Here is a 23,764-nt window from a genome sequence, read left to right on the forward strand (position 1 = left end):
AAATTTAATATATATTAATATATATTAGGCAATCTTTAAAAATTGTTTGCCCTCTCCCGACCGACTGGCTGAAAATAGCCTGACTCAAAACGTTTTTAACCTCCAGAAAACGATCTATTTTTCTTTTCATTTCAGAATTTTTCTCATTCCATCAACAAGTATTTTATTTTGATATATTTGGAAAATTCAGCATTGATGTTAAAATTTTCTTTAAAAAGAATTGTTCCACCTACCTACCAACCCATATTTTTTACCCTGAGTCTGAAGAGGGCAAACAAACATTATTTTAAAGATGGCCTTGTTAAATTTTTGTACTGGTGAAATTCATCACTTTATATAAGAATATGAATGATTATTTTCAAATAATGTTTCCTTAATTATCTAGGTCATGAATAATCTTACTGGTAAAAGTCAAGGACATTCTTTACCAATATGTAATTAGACCAACAATACTCTAAAGTTTGATGTTTTCTGTCATTTTAAATAAAAACAAATACAATGAATCCTGTGAACAGATAACAGCTGTAATAGATAACATCTATAAAACTATACAATGGCTGAATTAATAAAAAAATGACCAAACACATAAATACAGGCAATGGGAATAAATTTCTATGTCTAAGCATATGTCTTTAGATAGTGTTTAAATACCTGCCAAATGTCTCATTGATATCTCAATTCACAAAAAAGTTATGCCCAAAAATGATGCTAAAAATGTCAGGAGTGCAACACCATTTTGTGACATTTTGAAAATTCATTAATTTTTTTTGAAGATCTGAAATTAATAATAATAGTTTGTGTTGGAAATATAGACTTTCCTGATAATATTCAAAATATCGAGCTTTAAATGTACACTGTAACAAGTTTTGTTTGACCAAGTTGTGGCCCTGGCTGATATTGAAAAATATACCATGTCAGGAGTGCAACAGAGAAAATGTAATGTTGTCAAAAAAAACACCGATTTTAAAAATCTGAAAGACAATTAGGTCAAAAAAGAATTTTCAAAGTGTAAAACGATAACTGATTAAGAATTTAAAACTTAAAAATGTTATGTGCATCACAAGCAGTATTAATGAGAGTCAAGTATCTGTGCATACCCAATAATGTCAGGAGTGTAAAATTTGATGTTTTGCTCCCCAGTATGAAAAAACTTTTATAAGTATATGTATATTTGTTATACCTTTAAAAATTTGTGCCTATATAAATCAATACTAATAGAAGTCTAACATTTCCTATGTTTTACTGAGCGGGCATAAAAAAATCGATGTTTGACCGCTAAGTGAGATATTAGAAATTTTGTCAATGAGATGTTGGATCGCTTACGTCACATAATGGAATAAATAAATAAAAGGTATAACAAAACATTTATTGACTGTGTTCTCGGGCAAAATGCGTTTTGTCGACCCCTCGATCCAAACTGTTTGGTTCCTGGGTCCGACAAAACGCATGTTGCCCTCAAAACCAGTCAATAAATGTATAAGGATATATAAGTACATTTCAAAATAGCGAATTCTGTGTTGACCTCAGTACAGTCTGCATTTCAATGGCTGATTTGACTTGTTTACTGTTTTTGCGAACATTCAATTTGTTAAATTTTCCTGCGAACAATAGATTGGCATGTATGTTTCTTTCAATGTTTCAGCGAACATGTTGAATTCCTGCAAATTTGCAGCCATGTTTGCAAGATTACAGCTAGAGCAATCATCTGCGAACTAGAAAATTGTCTTCCTGCGAACAATTTTGTTTGCTTCAAACTTGCAGCAGACTTACTGCAGGTCTTCAGCAAACATAACACTTTGGTAAGGGTAAACAAAACAACACACAAATCACATGGATATTTCTTCATTTAATATTGAGTTAATCATTTAATGTATTTGAAACTCTTTAAAGCTTCACCGGGGTCTGCATTCATCGAGATCAAAAAAAAAAAAAAAAAAAAAAAAAAGGCAGAGATGTTCAAAATGGCATTTACACAACAAATGCTTAGGTAAACTCAGCAACTGATGACGTCAGAAAGAAATGATAATAACACAGAAATAATGAATCTTAAATTATGTTAATTATGAAATCACAGTAAAACAACCAGAGACAGAAACACACCAATAGATGCCTCCATATTGGAAGTGAAAACGAGTCTTTGACTAGATGGCTGTATGGTTGTATGTGTTTTAACATCTGTAGTATGTACGGTACTGCCTGTAATGTTTGATGACGCAGTCGTCTGCTCATCATGTGTAGGACTCGATGAGTGAGAGACCAGTGTGGTGGAATCTAAGTTATCTGGTTGTGTTGTTGACAGCAGACTTGAGTTGACTGTTTGAGATGTTGAAGATTGACTGAAGTGTGGTTGAGATGTTGACAAAATACTAGAGTTGTCTGTTTGAGATGTTGGGTGCAGACTCGAGTTGTCTGGTTGAATTGTTGATTTTAATGAGACATTCCTTACTGTAGTTTTAATTTTATATTCAGTTGTTGAGGACAAAGTTGTTGAGATATGACTTGTCACAGTCTTAGTAGTTGAAGGCCCAGCACTAGTTTGTTTTTCCATTGTTGTTGTTGTTGTTTTAGACTTTTGACAGTACTGACAACAATCGCCATGCCTCCCACTTCTTGGATTACAATCAGATGCCACGCAGGTGAGGAATGGGTCATCGCCAAGAGGACAAGCATCTGAAAGCAGTCATGTTAGATACCGGTATTTCATAGTTTTTTTTACATGCATTTAGGAGGCTAGCCCTCCCCCAAGCGAGAAAACTCCATAAACTTATAAAAATACCGTGTTTATCGTTAACAATGTTTTGTATCAAATTTTACCCTGTTTAGTACACTGAATATGGTTGAATTTTATCTCGTTTCGATCCATTTTCTGTTCGCAAATTGTCCAAATTACAGAAATATTCTATTTCTATGAGCTAAGTAACTTCCCCCATATGTGGTAATTTATGTTTTGATATTTTAAGTCACCTACCAGACACCTTTTTAGCTTTAGAGCTGTCGACACAAAGTCCCTGTATGCACCACTAAAATTGGGAAAAAGAATCGTATCACATTAGTAAACGAGGCTCTCAGAGCCTAGCTCCGTCCAAAAAGAAATCACATGTACTTTGGATGATATAAAATATTAAAATGCAAATCAAGATTTCAACCTTTTGATATCCACATGGCGTGCCGTCATGAGGGAAGATCACGTGACATTCTGATTTTTCTGGCACCAAACAAGCCAGTCCATAACACATCGACTTCCAGTCACCATGGTGATAATTCTGAAATAAAGAGATGTCCATTAACCAGTAAAAGTAAAACCCCGTCACACCAGGGCTGCGCCCTCACGGGGATCCCGCGGCGTCCATGAAAAAAGCAGAAGGCGGTTGGGTCGCCTAGAACGCCAAGCGACGGCGCGCAAACGCGCCGTGGCTCTGCGTTCTGATATAAACGCATTAGAAACGCTGTAGGGTCACCGTTTTTGTTTATTTGTTTGTTGTAGGATCACCGTAACAGCGCGGCAAGGTATCCAACAGTGCCACAAGAGCTCTGTTGACGCGCTCAAGTGATCGTAGTACAGTGGTATTGTCGACAGCGCTTGCACAGTGAGCTCTTGGAGTCCCTTGAGATACCACTTCGTCGAAAGAACGTCTTGTGCACGCAGTCAGCGAATTGTGTACGCCTTGAACGCGAGTTGAAGTGACAACTCGGAACACGCCATGAGCGCAGTCAATCGCCGGCTAGAACTCTGTTGAAACGTAGTAGCACGTCGCCGCATACATGTGATAAGTCAAAGACCACAAAACTGTACAGGAGCCATAAAAAACTGGAATTTGGGTGAAAAAACTGTACACTGCCTATCAAAAAACAGTAAAAAAATGGTATAAAATATCGCTTAAATTCTGATGAAATTCCATCGTAATCATTGTAATAAACATCGTATATTTTATACCTACGAAGATCTGGGTCAGATTCACGTATATCAACTTTAGAAGTTGGCTTAATTTTTTTCAATCAAGTTACGTATTTGAAACATTAACAGTAATTAAGTACCCCTTAAAAAATAAAGCTACCTAAAGGGGTATTTGATACGAATTTATAGCAAGATAATTATCCCAATTGGCAGTTCACACCTTCGCACGCGATGGTTTGTGTACACTACACAATTATCAGAACGTCAAGTGTCAACACAGGTGACGTTTTCCAGTGTCTCGCGAGCGAGAATGAGAGGAAAATGGCGGCATTTAGCGAGAAATTCAAAATACTGTACAAATTTTCATATTCCGTGAATTTTGGTGTCCCGCCGGTACACGATGAATGTGCTCGAAAAACTGTACATTTTGCGTACAGCCGGTACATATCACATGTATGACGTCGCCGGAGCTCCGTAGGAACGCCTTGCTTTCAGGACACCATGTTATCTTCATATATTTACATTTCCAACTGTTTTCTCTTTGATAAGTTAACCCTTTGAAAGGTAAGTATGCCGGGGACATCAACGACAGTTGAAAAACTAGTATAATTTATGCATAACGGGCTTCGCCCCTTATGCAAATTATCCCACGTTTCCAACTTTTGTTGATGCCCTGGCATACCCAACAAACTAGACAGTGATCCTTAAATTTTGAAAATTTCATTGAATTTTTCCCGATATTCCAAGACGATCCCAGAAATTTAACGCCGTACAACTCTGGGGGAAAGCAGCCCTTTTGTGACAGGGACCTAAACAATTATCATGCGTACTTGTAGAATAGCATTCTAGGTAATTGGTGGCAGAATTCAATAAGTAACTGGTTAAGAGGGGTACCAGGAGTCGTACCCCAAATCAATGGATAACGATCCGATAAGACCATTCTACTCAAAATTTTCCAATGCCGCGCTCGCCTATACCACAGTTTCTTATTAAAGAAAAATAAGAATTAAGGACCTCTGCAACGTACATGTTCATGTATTTTACAAATAAATGTAGTTTTCCCACTAATAATTTTTCAAGATATTCTTAATTTAAAATCATAATACCATCGGACGTTCTTAGACAACAAATCAGTAAATTACCGTGAGTTTTAAACAGATATCAAATTATGAAAATCCTTTTTTTTTTTTTTATAGAAAATTTAATAAAAATATATTTTTAGCTGGTGTTTCCTTAAACTTTTATTCAGAGGAGGTGTACAACATTACCAGGCATCACAAAATCCCACAAAGGTCCTTCAATTATTGAAACTTTTAAATTATAAAGGGAAAAAGAAAACAAGATTCCTAAAGTCCTACAGAAAAATACGTATATTATTGTTTGGAGAGTCTCACCCTACAAACACGTGACTGGTTGCCGTAAGAACTTTGACACTGTTCGTCTGCTGTGTAAACCAGTCCAGGCTGGGGAAGGAAATGGCGGTTCTGTAACGGAGGAACTCCCAACAAACAATTTCTTCGCTCCCTGAAAGAAGTAATTAATGGATATTGTAATGAGCACAGGCTATGTGGACAGGGCAGTCCATATGCTTGTACAAAAACGTAATACCTTGTTATTTTGTCGACGTAATCGTAAATACTCTGGAGTGAGCATGCAGAAAATGTCCAGGGATTCCTTGCTTTTGCTGGGTCTGTAACACGTGACATTTTGGATGCCATTAAATTTAGATTTGTGGCTGAGCACATTTCTGCATTTAGACTTCCGTCATGTGACGCTCCAAAACTGAAATCATAAGAGAGCAAGTGTTCGGTATGTTAACCCAGAACCCAGTAAGAAAGCTGATATTTTATATTACTACTCTTGATATCATCAACAACAACAACAAAAATATCAGGAAATAACCGATGTAAATAAGAAAGAGCGTGTTCGATATGCAGACTCTCGATATCAACAAATGACAAAATATTTTTTTTTATTTCATAAGCGTATAGTACTTGTGTCCGAGTTCATGGGCTGCCACATGGACGGTGAGGGCGTTCACTTTCTCCTCTACCACGGACACTGACCAATTCCCGCACATTCGACTCAGGAACGATAATCCTGCAGAAAAAAAACCAAAAGCCAGCAGCTGGTGTAAAATCATTCTAAGAGAACGCGTTACGACATTTCTAGAGTTGTTCAATAATATTATATCAAAAACTATTGCCAGATTCAGTGCGAAGCTTTGGATTTTTCCTGTGCTATTCAGGTTTTTACAAGATGTACCTACCTATCGTTTTCGGAGAGTCTAGATCTCTGTAGTATAAGTCGAACCTACAAGAGACACACCGTTATTGTATCAAACCTCACATGTTACATTATTACAGAATTTATACAAATTTTACTCAGTAAATATGGCTGCGTAGTCGTGAGGTATATATTATATAAATTTATATATAAGTTTTACCCGGTAAATAGGGCGGCTGGTCGTGAGGTATATATTATAAAAATTTATATAAATAGGGCGGCTGGTCGTGAGGTATATATTATAAAAATTTATATAAATAGGGCGGCTGGTCGTGAGGTATATATTATTTAAGTTTTACCCGGTAAATAGGGCGGCTGGTCGTGAGGTATATAATATATAAGTTTATATATAAGTTTTACCCGGTAAAAAGGGCGGCGTGGTCGTGAGGTATGATGTTCTGTAAGAATTGTTTGGACCAATCAGAAAACTGTCGGAGAACCTCGTAGTCATCCACAATGTCACATCCGGGGCACAGTGAGTGGCGGTGGGTCCAGGGTGGACTGTTTGTTTCCTACAGAAAACATTGTCTTATTCATGTTATTCTGTAGACTAGAGAAAAGGTATAACTAAAAGATCACTAAACCCCATCTGTAGTATGGACTAGAAAAAGGGTATAACTAAAAGATCACTAAACCCCATCTGTAGTATGGACTAGAAAAAGGGTATAACTAAAAGTTCACTAAACCCCATCTGTAGTATGGACTAGAAAAAGGGTGTAACTAAAAGTTCACCAAACCCCATCTGTAGTATGGACTAGAAAAAGGGTATAACTAAAAGTTCACTAAACCCCATCTGTAGTATGGACTAGAAAAAGGGTATAACTAAAAGATCACTAAACCCCATCTGTAGTATGGACTAGAAAAAGGGTATAACTAAAAGATCACTAAACCCCATCTGTAGTATATGGACTAGAAAAAGGGTATAACTAAAAGTTCACTAAACCCCATCTGTAGTATGGACTAGAAAAAGGGTATAACTAAAAGTTCACTAAACCCCATCTGTAGTATGGACTAGAAAAAGGGTATAACTAAAAGTTCACTAAATCCCATCTGTAGTATGGACTAGAAAAAGGGTATAACTAAAAGTTTACTAAACCCCATCTGTAGTATGGACTAGAAAAAGGGTATAACTAAAAGTTCACTAAATCCCATCTGTAGTATGGACTAGAAAAAGGGTATAACTAAAAGTTCACTAAACCCCATCTGTAGTATGGACTAGAAAAAGTGTATAAATAAAAGATCACTCAACCCCTTCTGTAGTATGGACTAGAGAAAGGGTATAACTAAAAAATCACTAAAACCATTTTTTAGTATGGACTAGAAAAAGGGTTTAACTTAAAGATCTCTAAAACCCTTCTTTAGTATAAACTAGAGAAAGGGTATGACTAAAAGATCACTAAAACCCTTTTTAGTACAATCTAATTAAAATTTGATGTTCCGAATCCGCTACCGCTTCTCAAACATCTAACAACATCCAATTAGGGGTCACGTCAGAGCGACCTTTCGATTATGAATAAACATAAAAATTTTGGCCAATCAGATTCAACCTTCTGTATACGGTTCTAAAATTAGTTCCAAGGCTACATCTTAACATTATTGATGCTCAGTAGACTGTCTTACGTTGAATTAAAGTAATTTTGGTATAAATTGAACGTATAGTCCGCCAATCTGGCATTCTTACCTAAATAATGCAAACGAAAATACACAAACTACATGTATACGTCTATATATCCCGCACGTCACATTCATATTTAGCACGGTCTTTACCATGCATATTTTGTTTACTACGAAACCCCTCGGGCGTTAAGGTTAAAAAAAAAAGAAACGCATCCGAACTATAAGTATAAGCCAAGATTTCAGAGACGGCGATTTCATTGGGTAATCGAAAGGTCGTTCTGACGTGACCCCGAATGGGATGTTGTTAGATGTTTGAGAAGCGGTAGCGGATTCGGAACATCTAATTTTAATTAGATTGTTTTTAGTATGGACTAGAGAAAGTGTTAAACGAAAAGATACCTCAAACTCTTCTGTAGTATGGACTAGAAAAAGGGTTTAACTAAAAGATCTCATAAAACCCTTCTTTAGTATGGACTAGAGAAAGGGTATAACTAAAATATCACTAAAACCCCTTTTTTTAGTATGGACTAGAAAAAGTGTATAACTAAAAGAGTATAACTAAAAGATCACTAAAACCCCTCTGTGGTGTGGACTAGAAAATGGGTATAACTAACTAAAGATCCCTAAAACCCTTCTGTAGTGTGGACTAAAGAAAGGGTATAAGTAAAACTAAAAGATCATAAAAACCTTCTTTCGTATGGACTAGAGAAAGGTTATAACTAAACGATCATTAAAACCCTTCTTAGTATGGACTAGAGAAAGTGTATAAATAAAAGATCACTCAAACACTCATGTAGTATGGACTAGAGAAAGGGTATAACTAAAAGATCACTGTACTAGACCCATTCAGAAGCTTACGTTAAAGATGACGATACCGGACATGATGATGTTGAAGCTGTACCTCTCACTGTCGGCTGATTTGAATATAGCATCAATCTGTCAAAGGCAATTTCAACATACAAATTACAAGCATTTTTATTACACACACTGATAAGAGTTTTTTTCTCTCTCTCGAAATAAATAAACGGATTTGTATAGTTTTACTAGTGATGTACTAGACCATACCGAGTTGACTACATGATCATAAAACTCCACCATCCGGGTCTTCGTGACGTAATCTCTCTCTGAGTCTGGTAAGCTTTGGTTTGTTGTAGACAACCATCTGCAGAACATAGGGGTTAACTTATATCTAGTAGACTTGTGTACATGTAACAGAGTATATTGTATGACGTTTTAATGGGGTTACCTATTTTTAAATTTGTTTTGTTCGAATGGACTTATGAGCTTGAATACTGTTCGTTATCTCCATATTTCATCCTAGCTAAGTAGACTTGTGTACATGTAACACTTTAAATTGAATGAAGTCTTAATGGCGTGTGACCAGTCGACAGGGGATGCTTACTCCTTCATGGCACCTGATCCCGCCTTGTTTTCAGAGGTCCGTCTTTGCTCTGCTCACAATTTGTATTGTTTGGCTGGACTTCGAGCAAGATTACTGTTGGCTATTTTCACATTATACTATATCTAGCTAAGCAGACTTGTGTGTATACAACGCATTGCGTTTTTAATGGGGTTACTTATACATAGCTAAGCGGATTTGTTTAATTGTACATGTAATACATTAAATAGTATGAGGTTTTTCATGGGGTTACTTTTATCTAGTTAATCAAACTTGTGTACATTCAACACACCAAATTGTATGATGTTTTTAATTTGTATGGAAATAAGATGACAAACCTTTGGTAATTCTTGTAGTCAGCTACTATACCATACTCCACATACAATTTGTTTTTGATCACCTGACGACGTGGTCGGGTCAAATGACGTTTTCGATTGGCTTTCTGGTTCCGTCTTGTGTGACGTCGTTCGCGACTAATTCTTTGACTATCCTCTTTTAATGGCGAATCTTCGCTGTCTGGAAAATAAAGCATCAAATTTAGATTTCAATATTTACTGCAAATTGTAAATACGCTTTTTATGGAGGTGCATAACAATTAAACGAACATACTTGCCCATCGTAGAAATGTATGACAAATTCTTCAAAACAATATGACCGGTACCTTGAATGACCACGGCGTCGCGGAAGTAATCCACCACGAGTTCTACCCTACTGACTACGTGGGGGCCTATCTCCCCCGCGGGCGTGTCTCCGGTCACCGTGGCCGGTTCTATTAAATGAGAATGGCCGTCTTTGACGAAACTTCCGTACTAGAACACAGCAGAAATATAAATATACAAAACAATACTTAGAATGATAAAGTATTGCATGGACCTAGAATTTACATTTAATTCGATACAGATAAAGCATTCTATTAAAATGCATGTAATTATTAATTATAAGACAATTCTACTTCAGAATTAAATTATGTAATAAATCAAGATGTTGACTTCCAATAAATGCATGTTCAACAGAATTTAAAGCTTTAACTTTATATTCTAGTGCTCTTACAAATTTCTGTGACGTCATATTATTCCAAGTGAGCGTGATGGCAGTCTTATCTGTGTTGTTTACGTAGAATATACTCTTCTGTCAAAGATATAGTTAGGTAAAGATATTGACAAGACCAATCTGACTAAGATTGAAAAAAAAAACCCACGCCACATTCATGCACTTAAATTTCTTACACTACTCATCTAATGAAAATAAGGTATGCAGGCTAAAATATGAATGTATATTCACCCCTGTTTGTACGGTTTCCTCCTGAATAAACCCATTCTTGGTGGCGCTGTAAATTTTGGGCTGCGTCACGTGGCGTCGCTTACGTCGCACGTATAAAGACGTTACGTCTGAGTTTGTCGTTATTTTGACGTGTAGGTTTTCAGGAGGTGTGTCGTCTAAGCTTCGCCTATATCTACCTGAAGAATCGTGGATTTCTAGGATTACAGGCATAGACTCTGTAGCTAAAATAGGAAAAGGAAATATAAGTGTTTGTAAGCGACAAAATAGAACAATGAATGCGTCGTAGATGAAAAAACCCTATATAGTAAAAAAATAATGCGATCTTAATTATATAATGGCAATTCATGTATATATAAAGGTTTATAAGAATCTAAGTCACATAGATAATATCCGTAAATTAGAGGATAACTCTTTACATTTATTAATTTGCAGGGTTAAACCGAATATATGTTTATGTATTTAAAATCATATATGGCGTATTTTTTTTTTTTTATATAAGTTCAGACTTATATGGCGTATTTTTTTTTTTTTTAAATATAAGGTCAGACTAACTAAAATTAAAACGATCTTTCTATTTGTTTTATTACTTTATATAAAGATAGGACTTTCCTGTTAATTACACAATTTAAATCAACCGCGTTTCAAAGATATTAAAAATTTAAAACAATAACCGATTTATTTAAGGACTCCGCATTTAATTAAGTTTAAAATCATTTACCTATGGAAACATGAGATTATTCAAGTTCAAAATCAGTGAAAGTTTTATTTTGAATGTAAATAAAATACATCATGTTTATTTACACTTAATCTCGTATTTTTATTTTTTAGCTCAGATACGGCATATATATATAGCTTTAAATAACACTGCAAGGTTTATGGAAAGAACTACCCGCTAAGTTGAATATAAATCATATTTTTGATCATTGTCAAACAGATTGTGAAATATTGTAAATTATCTATCCTTCAGCTTTTGTATTTTGACACACTTTACAGGTATTTAGTCATCCTAAAAAAATATGCTTCTAATTTAAATTCCAAAAACGTGGTTTCTTGTCCATATTTATACAAGTGCTTTTCGCCGTCTGGAATGCCTCTGGTCATGTATACCTTGTAGATTTGATCTGATAAATGGAACGCAAGAACCTAGCCGTGTCTCATAAACTTACGATTTTTCTATGTTTCTAATATAGACATAAAGTAGTACATTTTTCTATAAATACACAATAAAGGGGAAAATGCTATTATAAGACTGTTCTTTACTCAAAGATAGGAGAATTCAAGTTATTAGTACATGTATAATGAAGAAACGGAAACAAATTTATGAATTCACCAATAATAAAGATATTCTCATAGAAAAAAAATACATGTATGACTAACAATTCTCTAATTATTGAGTAAAGGGTTTCTTATAGAATTCTTTTTATAGTTTTTTATCGTCAAAGAGATTTTAACTTATCTAATATGTGTCAATGAATTTAAGACCGAGATTTTCATTAGACGATCTTGCAGTAAAATGGGGAAAAAAGGAAACCAATAAAATTGAACAAATCAACCAAAAAGACGGACAAAAAAATCTTGCAGTTCTAATGCAAGCAAGGCGAATAAGAAGAAATCGCACTGGTTGTTTAGAAAGCTTACGCCTGAAATAAACTGTACTAAGCATGATCATCTAAAAATTTAAAAATGTCCCCAAATTTACAAATACTACTTTCTGGGAATTAATTAGCCAGAATTTTGAAGACCTAGTCCATTCTAATATTTTCCATTCATGCATTTCTATTAGTTTTCCAGGAACATTAGAGTGTGGAATAACTCATGAAGTTTTACCTAAAATCTGTAGGTTATTATACAAAGAATTTACCTTTCTGGGAATGACGAGGCAGGGTATTGGCGAGGGTCAATTCTGGAACCCCCATCAAAAGGAGGAGGATTGAAAGAAGACGAAACACCATCATGGTCCTATCGAGAACAGAAGTCCGTGCTATATGATATAATGGACAAGAAGAATGTCACTGTATTCATTGATGTAAAACCTCGTAACAGAAAAAATAACCAGTCTGGTGTGACAGACATTATTATCGCGGGAAAAAATCTCTGACGATAATCCGCGGGCGGGAACTTATCGCCCCCATATCGTCCTACACATCAACCCACGGGGAAGCGAGGCGGAGACATATTCCAATAACAACTTTAGTAACGTTCATGTTCATTAATTTTCGGTTAATTGGAATGTAAACAATTCACATAAATATATGATTGTAACTTCTTATTTCCGAAATATCTTTAATTCTTCAAAAATGTACAACACAAAGCATTGGCGCTTGTAAAATTTTATGCAAAAAAAACAAAAACAAAAAACAAAAAACAAAAACAAAAACAAAAAACAAAAAACAAAAAAAAACAACAAAAAAAAAAAACAATTAAAAAAACAAAACAAAAACAAACAACAACAACAACAACAACAACAAAAAAAAAAAAAAAAAAAAAAAAAAAAAAAAAAACCCAACAGAATAAAATAAATAATGAAAATAAATGGAAGCGAGGTTATTTTTAAATTCTATTTGAAAATACACGGATTATTTGCCTAGACGTGAATTTGTTCTAACCTAAGGATTTCTCCTATTACCATATTACACTATCTTTGCCTCCACTCCATTAGGATGATTTGGGTGATGCTACGTGCTTGAAGTGAGTACTGTTAGCTTAATAAATAATCAAAATTCAACATACATTTAAAATTAAAATTCAACATACATTAAAAAAAAATTCAATAATGTTTATAATTGAACGAAAAACCCTTGAAAATTTCGAATTATATTACGAATAAATTAATTTGAAATGGCCGCAAAGTTTCTAAGACAAAGTTCAGTGCCTGACAAACTTGAAGAAAAGCGGTCAGAAGTGTTAGATTTCATTGAACACCAGAAAGATGTTGATCGCAAAGTTGTTTTAGTCACAGTGAGTACAATTATAATGTTACATTTACTTAAAATAATGTGAATTTTAGGCATTTTGTGATGCTCCAATACCTACTTTCACTTTCGTTTTTACCAGCTGTTCGTATATATATAAGGTTTATTCTGTTTTTAGAGCGGTGGTACCACGGTCCCTCTAGAGAGTAAAACTGTAAGATTCATTGATAACTTCAGCGTGGGATCTAGAGGCGCCTCTTCTACTGAGTATCCTTTGAACAGCTGTTGAAACGTGAATGATTCAATGAAAGACTTGTAACGGGCACTTGTTTTTTGTTATAATTTTTTACCCCTTAGTAAAAATACCAGGTATCTAACTCCGAATTACATGGAGTACCCCCTCCCCAAAATCGCAGTCAAGTATGCTTTGAAAGAAAATGCACTGGTAAATTACCATTTTCTATTATGTAAATGAATCATCTTTTCTTGTCAGACATTGTATGTGTTTTGTTTGTTTGTATGTAATGTTTAACGTCCCTCTCGAGAATTTTTCACTCATATGGAGACGCCACCACTTGCCGGTGGAGAGCTGCAAATTTTGTCCTATACTCAGTACTTGTGACCATTGAGCTGCAGTGAGGGATCTTTTTCGTGCCAGCACCTACTGCGACACGGGACCTCGGTTTATACGATCTCATTCGAAGGACCGGTCTCCACGTCCCACAGTGGGATTCGAACCCGCGGCGTAAGGATCAACTCCTTACTCCGCGAAACTAGAGCAGACGCTCTAACCACTGCACCACGCGGGCGGACATGGTATGTGGGGCTGATGTCAAGGAAATTGTTTAGTCTGATTTAACCTGTAATTTTATAACTAAGAGTTGTTTAATTATGAAGAGAAATGCTTACTGGGGTGCGGAAAAAATGTTATTTGGACACTTACTTAAAGAAAGTAGAGCAGCAGACTTAATTTATAGTTGTTGATTGATTGTTTGTTGTTTAACGTCCCTCTTGAGAATTTTTCACTCATATGGAGACGCCACCACTTGCTGGTGGAGGGCTACAAATTTTGACCTATACTCGGCACTCAGGGCCATTGAGCAGTGAGGGATATTTTTTGTGCCAACACCTACTGCGACACGGTACCTCTGTTTATACCGTTTCATCTGAAGGACGGGTCTCCACGTCCCGCAGTTAGATTCGAACCTGCGACGTAAGGATAAACTCCTTACTCTGTGACTCTAGAGCAGACGCTCTAACAACTGCGCCATGCGGGCGACTTTATAGTTGTGATTCTCCCTGAACACAGTCAGAATGTCAGTCTTGTATTAAAATACATAAAACCTTGCCATGTTTCTACCAAATCCTGAATTCATATCAGATAGTCATATTCCTAAATGATTATTTTAGCGGATTATTGCATCCGCAGAAATTAAATATGCAGAATTAATTTGCTACCTTTAATAAAGGAGTCTAATACTTTCTATTTCCATTACTGGAACTCTTCAAATTAGAGGCACATTTGGTTGTCTCACTGGGACAACAATGACGTAGCGGAAAATACAAACATGTCAATCTCAGTCCAATTTTGAATGATAAATGTATTTGTCATTCAAGTTAAATAATAGAATAATTAATAGGCATATTGATAAACATTACAATGTTTCTGTGGCATGTACATAAGTCAATGTATTTAGAGATGACCATCAACACTAAGACTTGTCAACAACTTCTGTGGTGAATAAATTGATGTTGTCTTTTCTACTTCTGACGCATGTTAAGTCCACAACAATACAATGTCTCATTTGCATGTTTGTTAGGCATTTTTTTCATGGACATTTAACATATTTTTTACATGTTGTTACAATTGTCCCAGAAATCCCGCGAGATTTGTACATTTTCTGACTTTTTCACAAAAGAGCGCATTAGGAACTATAACTCTTCCATGGTGGAAATAGCAAGTATCACAAAAATTTCCACCCTCAGAAAAAAACCATTATACAGAAAATACTCGTTATACAGAAAATACTCGTTATACAGAAAATACCCATTAATACAGAAAATACCCATTAATACAGAAAATACCCATTAATACAGAAAATACTCGTTATACAGAAAATACTCGTTATACAGAAAGTACTCGTTATACAGAAAATACCCATTAATACAGGAAATGCCCATTAATGCAGAAAATACTCGTTATACAGAAAATACCCATTAATACAGAAAATACCCATTTTAAAATACAGAAAATACTCGTTATACAGAAAATACCCATTAATACAGTAGGACTTTATGGTGTGAAATGAGTTCATGTTCAAATACAAAATACAAAAGATATTTTTCTTGTCATTTCTTCAGATATTTCCTTAAGGAAGGATATGCTGTTATATTTCTCCACAGAAACAGATCATTAAAGCCATTTTTACGTCATTTCTCAGGATACAATTTCCTCGACTTGTTGCAGCTAGACAATGACAAGCCAGACTCTGATGTTAAAGGTAAAATCTCGTTAAGTTAAAGGTATCATCTCATTAAGTTACAACAAGTAGACAATGACAAGCCAAACTCTGATGTTAAAGGTAAAATCTCACTAAGTTAACGGTAACATCTCATTAAGTTACTACAAGTAGACAATGACAAGCCAAACTCTGATGTTAAAGGTAAAATCTCACTAAGTTAAAGGTAACATCTCGTTAAGTTACTACAAGTAGACAATGACAAGCCAAACTCTGATGTTAAAGGTAAAATCTCACTAAGTTAAAGGTAACATCTCGTTAAGTTACTACAAGTAGACAATGACAAGCCAAACTCTGATGTTAAAGTTGTAAAGGTATCATCTCATTAAGTTACAACAAGGAGACATGACAAGCCAAACCCTGATGTAAAATGTATCATCCTAGTTAGTTAATGGTAGGAAAATTTAGAATCTTAACATATTGTGATGGTAAGGTTTGTTTGTTGTTTAACATCCCTCTCAAGAATTTTTCATTCATGTGGAGACTCCACCACTTGCTGGTGGAGGCCTTAAATCTAGACCTATACTCGACAGTCAGGGCCATTGAGCAGTGAGGGATCTATTTCATGTCAGCACCTACTGCAACACTGGACCTTGGTTTTTATGGTCTCATCTGAAGGACCGGTCTCCACATCCCACAGTGGGATTTGAACCCGCAATGTAAGGATCAACTCCTTACATTTCGACTCTAGAGCAGATGCTCTAACCACTGTACCACGTGGGCAACGTGATGGTAAGGTAGAAGAAGACGAGAATATGATTATCGTAAACAGAGTTATTTTCACCCTGTGTTATTTTTACACACTATTTTTAAGTCACCTGAGTCATTCAGGTGACATATTGCTATCTGTTTTTTGTTCATTCAGGGTTAGAAACTCCCTAAAATTACAACTCGCAAATAATTGCGAGTACCAATAAAGTGAACTCGCAATATTATAAGACTACTCGCAATTTTCATATAAAGTTAAATTTATATAAATTAAATACATGTAACTTAAGGAAAAAGTAACTATTGTGCAATACACAAAATACAACTCAGTGTGACTTTTAGTTTAATTACTGATTTAAATCAAAAGCATTGTGTTCTGTCATATTATATAATTTTGTTACAGTTTCAATGCAAAAAAATCAACTCGCAAGTTTTTGCGAGTTACCTAATTTTTCACTCGCAATTTGGGAATTCTAACTCGCATTTTGCGAGTTGTATATAGTGAATTTCGAACCCTGTCATTGTCGTGCATCCTGTGTGTTGGTGGTAAACTTTTGATCATTTCTAATCAGCTTCTTCTCTTGAACAGCAGAAGTTGAAAAATTATGAATTTAATGGTCCCTAACACCCCCCTCACCACCAGCACCACAAACACCACCACCAACCCACCCACACAGGGGTCTGAGGGTAGGCCCTGGCTAAAACAATTAAAATTAATGCAATCTTTAAAAATCTTCTTTTTACTCCTGTACATCAAACAGTCAAACTGTTGGAACGATTGTAATAAGCGTTGAGCCCTCTACCAATATTATGAAATTGATGGCCTCAGGATCAGGGGTTGTGGAGATAGAGTGGGATTTTATTGATCATATAGTGAAAATGCATTTATTCTTTTAAAAGCTTCTCCCCCCTCCATATTGAGCAGACGAACTGATTATGATTAGCAAGAGTGCTTCTTCCAAAATTTTGATTTTGAAATTCATGGCCCTGGGTTAGGGGTTCTGTTGTTAGGGCAAGGCACTATTGATTATATAGTGAAATTGCATTAATTCTTTGAAAATCTCCTCTGTTCCAAGGTATTTAGCAAAAAAACTAAGTGCAGGGTTATGATGAGGAAGAGTGCCGCTTCCAAAGTTATGAAATCCGTGGCCCCTGGGTCAGGGGTTTTAGTGTTAGGGCAGGGATCTATTGATTTCTGTAAAGATACTTTTTTCCATGGAGTCAAATTCCATGGAATCACTATTTCTGTTTAATCTGCAGGTAGAAAATAAAACAGATTTTTTTGAATGCCACTACACATGAAATTGCATAATATGCACTTCAAAAACATTGGCAAATTTTTAAGGAAAGTAAGTGACTGCGTACATAGCATATTTGAAAAAAATTGAAATTCATGGCCCCTGGGTCAGGGGTTCTGGTGTTAGGGATCTATTGATTATAAGGTGAGAAATGCGTAAATTCTTCGAAAATCTTCTTCTCTGTCCCTAAGTATTTGGCAAACAAAGTGCATGGTAATGGCTAGCAAGGGTGTTTCTACCAGATTTGTGAAATCTTGACCACTAGTTCAAGGCTCCTGTTGCTGGGCAGGGCTCTATTGATCTTCTTGGGAAATTTGTACTTTTCTCTGAGAGTAGTTTTCTTTTTGTTATTTATGTTTGGTAATTAATCACTGTTCATAATGTAATTGATAGGTCGAAATAATAAAACAATTGTACAAGAGTTTTTTAATTTATAATACTGAAAGATACTTGTATAGTTTTTAATGGTCAGGTAGACTGGTAAATAATCGATAAATAAAAGTGAGACAAAAATACATTAAAAATTAAATTTGAAACAATTTTATTCTCTGTAATTTTGAAATGTTTACAATAAATGGATTGGATTGTTGGATTGGACTGAATTAATCCAAAATTGATTAATAAGAAAAAAATATTGTTAACATGGCAAACATACATGTAACCAATGTCATGTTCCAATGTATTCTGTCAAAATTATTATAGTTTATAAAATTAAAATCTCTTCCCAAATCAGTTTTCTACTCTTTGGTACAACGTTATATGACTGGTTTGGTTTAATATGTTTTTATTGTAAAATCAATATAATTCCTGAAGGCCAATTTTTGTAGATTGCAAAAAAAATTGACAGGTTCATAGGGACTTAATTTGGTGGGCAATCGATATGAAAAAGAAAGCCTATACTTCAGTACTCATTAAGGGTGTAATTTTGTGGATAATTGGTATATCCACACAAAACTTAAAAATTCCATTATTTCCTCAATTTAATTAAACACTGTCAAAATCTTGTCAATTATACCTGCAGTAAAGCCAGAGTACCAGGAGAGACTGTCGTGTGTTTTACGTGACTATCAACAAGTCCAGAAGGAACGCTCACTACTAATGGTGGAATTCCAGACCCTGTCTGATTATTTACACCTGCTTCAGGTGTGTTCCACCTGTCTACAGAGTCTAGGGAGATCAGCCATGTTGTACCTAGCAGCTGCTGTGGCAGACTTCTACATCCCAAAAGATCAAATGGTCAGTGTCTTGATTATAACCTTAATGAAATATTCATTAAAATACAGTTTCAAGTATCATCATAATTTTTCTCAGGCATGTTTTTTAGTAGCAAGCTTCATGAAATACATCTACTTAAGAAGTCTAAGTTCACATGATCTGTTAAAAAAAGGAACAACATTTCTTAATACTTGATATTGCATTTCTTAACTTTAGTTAATAGAACTCTTTAATAGTGGAGGTAGGAAACGTCCTTCAGCTGGGGACAATGTGCTGTTCAATGTACTATGAGATCGCTTACTGTAGATTTTTTTTAAGGACATATAAGAAAGAAGTCCTGGTAAAATATCTTGCTAAATATTCGGTGCACATCATTGATAAAATTTGGAAGGAGTTCTCTTCCCCATTTCATTTTTGTAGATACTTTCCACTAAGCCAACACTTCTATTAAATTCAACCATTTCTTTCTGAAAAATGTTACTTTTGAAAGTTGATAAAAACTCTAAATGTTCTAAATAAAATGACTTATTATCTGAAGTGCACCATGGCAATATATTTTACTCTCAGCGTACTAATTTTTCAAATCATTCAATTGTTACTACCATAAACAGTGCTTTGCCCCAAATTGATCTTGCAAAGAGTGGCAGTTAAGTTAAGGACATACGCAACGTACTTTACCTACTGATAATTTTTCAAGATATTCTTAATTTAAGATTATAGTGCCATCAGATGTTTGTAGACAAAAAATCAGCTTGCATTACCAGAGGTTTTGAAAAGATATCAACTGATGAAAATTCTTGTATAATTCAAAGAAAAATATACAAAAATTACTTAACATATATTCTAGATGTTCTGTTTATTAAAACTTGTTTTAAAAGAAGTGTACAACAACATATATAGACATTAAAATGAATCACACAGTTCCTTTAAGTATTGGAACTCTTCAACTCCAGGGAAAAAGAAAATTAAGTTCAAACTATTTTGCATATGCCCTTAAATAACCGTGGCAAGGTAATAGCGATACCAAGTATTGTTTTTCTACAGTCATATTTCCTCTTTATACTAATTCAACAATGAAAAGTACACAATTTGAAGTATATGTGTAATGATTTGAGCTGTAGATATTGACCTGGGTAGCTGGGTGGTTAGAACATCTGACAAATGATGCAGAGGTAATTAGTTCGATTCCCAGACTAACCACACATTTTCTCCATTCTTGTTACAAATGCAAAAAATACTCCATGAAAAAAAATGATTATGATAGCATTTTTACAACATATAAAAAAGCACTATAAGATTTGAACTACTTATTTATGTAGCATTATTGCTAGCACTCTCGAGCGCTAGCAACTACGTTAGTCTATATTTCTGGAATACGCATGCTCGACTTCACGGTCGGGCATTCTGGGAAAACTACTGTAGATAGACTGTGCGATAACAATTTCGTTTTGTCATACAAATATAGATATGATCAGAATTTACACTAGCCTTTCCTGTCTGATATGTGCGATATACATTTCTTATGTTAGAGACAGGCAATACCAGTCTAGATCCGGATTCTGAATTTTTTTTTATTTATTGTCTAACCTACACATAAAAGTACAAGAAAAACTTAGGTCATATAATGCCAAGATTCTAGACATCTAGCTTTCCTCACAGTTATACCACCTTCCTGGATAATTTCGGCAAGCTCTGAGAAAAATCTTTTCAGAGTATGTCGGAAAGACATGTCAGTTTAGTTTTTATCATCTGAAAATACATGATCTGAAGTTTCGTGTTTTGTTGTCTATCCTGCACATAAATGAACAAAAAGTAACAGTTACTCGGGTCTTATAAAACGAAGACTGTTATTTCTAAAATTGTAATGAATACCTAGCTTTTCTAATCTACCTTCATTGATTTTTCCGGAAAGTTCGGAAAATCGCCGCAACCTCGGATATGTTTACCGAGCTTGCCGGAAAGTTCCGAGAAGATGCGATTGCTAAAAAACAGTACCACACTGGAATATTTTAAGGTCAAGATCTAGTAAATGAAAAGTGCCTACAGATTTCTTAAATTTGAGAAATAAATTCCTTTAATGATGCTTTATAACTATAGCTTGGTCAAATAAGGTGTATCGGGGCATAATTTGTAGATAAACAAGACGAAAAATCATATTTTAAACTGTCATTTTCAATGAAAAATCAAGGAAATCAGACACGAATATGGGAGTTTTTTCCATATCAGACAAATAAAAGGTATCCAGATTGCCTACAGTCTCTCAGAAAACGGTAATTTGCATGTTTTTAGTCTCTTCTTTAAAATCAAATCAAATTGAATACAGGTATCGGGATTAATTTTTACATGATTTCAAATTGAATTCCATGAAAGTAATTTATTTTCTACATAATTCTATTAGAGCCGTAAAGTACGGGAAAAATAAAGTTAAAATTGATTATGACGTCATAATGGATCTAGCACAAAAAAGACAGTCTAAAGTCATTTACTAGATCTTGACCTTAAACTAGATGTTCATTGGTTCTACTGACCTTTTTTTCACCTCCAAATTGAAATTACAGTAGAATACAGAATGCTTAAAGCACAGTTAGGAGTTATGCCATTGCTGACCTGAAGCCCACTCTTAGATTCACCATTCTGAATTATGACCCCCCCCAGTGCTCCAATGTGCCTTCTAATTAATAATTAATCGATTCAGCAAATTTAACAGATGGTTCAGATATCTTCTGTATTTTATTATGCTACAGCGCTAGCTCATCAATCTTTTTAAAAGATAAGCTTGTACCATTATTACCTGGGTATGGGGTTAATGTCTCCCATTGATTTGATATGCAAGAGCATGATCTACATACAAAGAATTTCTAAAATGAGTCAGGCTAATGATGAATAAGTTGATGATACAAGGATATCAGTAATCTCATTTAAAATCAACTTTTCGCAAATTCTATATGCTGAAACATATTTATGAGAGTTCTTCAATTTCATCAACATTTTCTTTTACCTTGTTCTTTCATTGGACCTCATCTCACTTTCCAAAAATGTGTGTTCAGTTCAGTTTTATAGAAACTATTCAACATTTTTTTTTCAAACCTTATATACTGATACTTATTGGTGAGAGCTATTCAACTTCATCAACATGTTGACCATTCTTTGACCTTAACTTCACTTTCCTAAAATTTGTATTTAGCTAATTTTCAATGAATTTATTCAAGATATTTTTACAAAACTTCATATTTCAATACATATTGATGAGAGTTATTCGTGTGAAAAACATTTTTTTTAACTTTATCTTTCCTTTGACCTCACTTTTCTTATTTTATTGTTTGGCCCAGTTTCAAAGAAATTATTTAAGATATTTTATTGAACCTTATATGCTGATACATATTGATGAGAAGTATTCTAATTTTTTCAACATTTGTCTTTCCTCACCTCACTTTTCTTTAATTTGTTTTTAGCTAAGTTTCAAAGAAACTTTTAAGTTTTTTTTTTTCATCAAACCTTGTAGGCTGATACTTACTTTTTGGTGAGAATTATTCAACTTCATCAGTTTTTTTTTTACCTTGACTTACATTTGACCCTAACCTCACTTTTCTTAAATATGATTGTGTTTAGCTAAGTTTCAAAGAAACTATGCAAGATATTTTTATCAAACTTCATCTGCTTATATATATAGATGAGAGGTTTTCAATTGCATCAACATTTTTTACCCTGATCTTTCCTTTGACCTTGACTTCACTGTTCTCAAATTTGTGTTAGCTCAGTTTTAAGAAACAAATCAAGATGTTTTTATCAAACTTCATTTGCTGATACTTAAGGAGTAACTATGTTTTTGGTTTCACGATGTGATTAAGCAATTGGCTCGCATAATAATTTGCATGCTCTTGATTCTGTAAATTCATGTGCTACAAGCCCTGCCTGCCCCTCCTTCTCTGTTTCTTTTCTTTCTCCTGCACATGATTTTATTTTAACTACACCTATCATTGAACCAGTAGCTTTACGTAGAAATCAATTGTGTTTACAAATTATAGTATTATCTTGGACAAAGATATTTAAAAATGTAAAATTTTGTTGAATGCTATTGAATTTTATCAACATTTTTTTTACCATGACCTTTCCTTTGACCTTACTTTTCTTAAATTTGCATTTAGCTCAGTTTCAAAGAAACTATTCAAGATATTTTTAAGTAAGCTTATGCCTTTCCTTTGACCTTACTTTTCTAAAATTTGCATTTAGCTCAATTTTTTTTTTACCTTGACCTGCCTAATGACCTTTTACTTTACTACTTATTTTGTGTAAAATTCAGTTATAAAGAAAGTATTCAATATATTTTCATCAAACTTCATACACTGATATAAATTTTCATGTTACATTTCTAATGAACCCTGACTGGGGCATTCATGTCCTATGGACATATTTCTATTTTATAATTTATGTTTACAGCCAGAACATAAAATCCAGTCCTCAGATAATCCTTTGTTAGTTGTTTATAATTTGTGTTTACAGCTGTAACTTTAAATCCAGTTTTTAGCTCTACTGGTCAGAGACCAGAAGAGCTTATGCGATAGTAAGGTGTCCGTCGTCCGTCCGTCTGTCTGTCTGTCTGTCTGTCTGTCTGTCTGTCTGTCCGTCTGTCTGTA

At 34.5% G+C, this 23,764-nt stretch overlaps 2 protein-coding genes across 2 annotated transcripts in view; one reads left to right on the forward strand and one right to left on the reverse strand.

Moving 5' to 3' along the window:
* Positions 1-1,873: 1,873 nt before the first annotated feature.
* Positions 1,874-12,437, reverse strand: LOC133191327 (A disintegrin and metalloproteinase with thrombospondin motifs 10-like). Its single transcript, XM_061327070.1, has 15 exons — positions 12,340-12,437; positions 10,479-10,693; positions 10,248-10,325; positions 9,859-10,006; positions 9,536-9,713; positions 8,864-8,960; positions 8,657-8,734; positions 6,542-6,693; positions 6,165-6,208; positions 5,890-5,995; positions 5,504-5,677; positions 5,290-5,419; positions 3,147-3,263; positions 2,969-3,020; positions 1,874-2,670 (listed from the first exon to the last, which is right to left on the reverse strand). Exons 1-15 carry the CDS (start codon positions 12,431-12,433, stop codon positions 2,069-2,071), a joined length of 2,265 nt encoding a protein of 754 aa, XP_061183054.1. The 5' UTR covers positions 12,434-12,437; the 3' UTR covers positions 1,874-2,068.
* Positions 12,438-13,292: 855 nt separating this feature from the next.
* LOC133191026 (phosphopantothenate--cysteine ligase-like) overlaps positions 13,293-23,764 on the forward strand; it is a 17,995-nt gene continuing 7,523 nt past the window's right edge. Inside the window, exons 1-4 of the mRNA XM_061326683.1 lie at positions 13,293-13,436; positions 13,569-13,657; positions 15,752-15,891; positions 18,937-19,151. Coding sequence (XP_061182667.1) covers positions 13,317-13,436; positions 13,569-13,657; positions 15,752-15,891; positions 18,937-19,151 — 564 coding nt within the window. The 5' untranslated portion in view covers positions 13,293-13,316. The remainder of the gene's footprint in view (positions 13,437-13,568; positions 13,658-15,751; positions 15,892-18,936; positions 19,152-23,764) is intronic.

The sequence above is a fragment of the Saccostrea echinata genome, unplaced genomic scaffold (assembly GCF_033153115.1).
Source record: "Saccostrea echinata isolate AGI-Se365-2 ecotype Australia unplaced genomic scaffold, CSIRO_AGI_Sech_v1 ptg000023l, whole genome shotgun sequence".
Classification (NCBI taxonomy): Eukaryota; Metazoa; Mollusca; class Bivalvia; order Ostreida; family Ostreidae; genus Saccostrea; species Saccostrea echinata.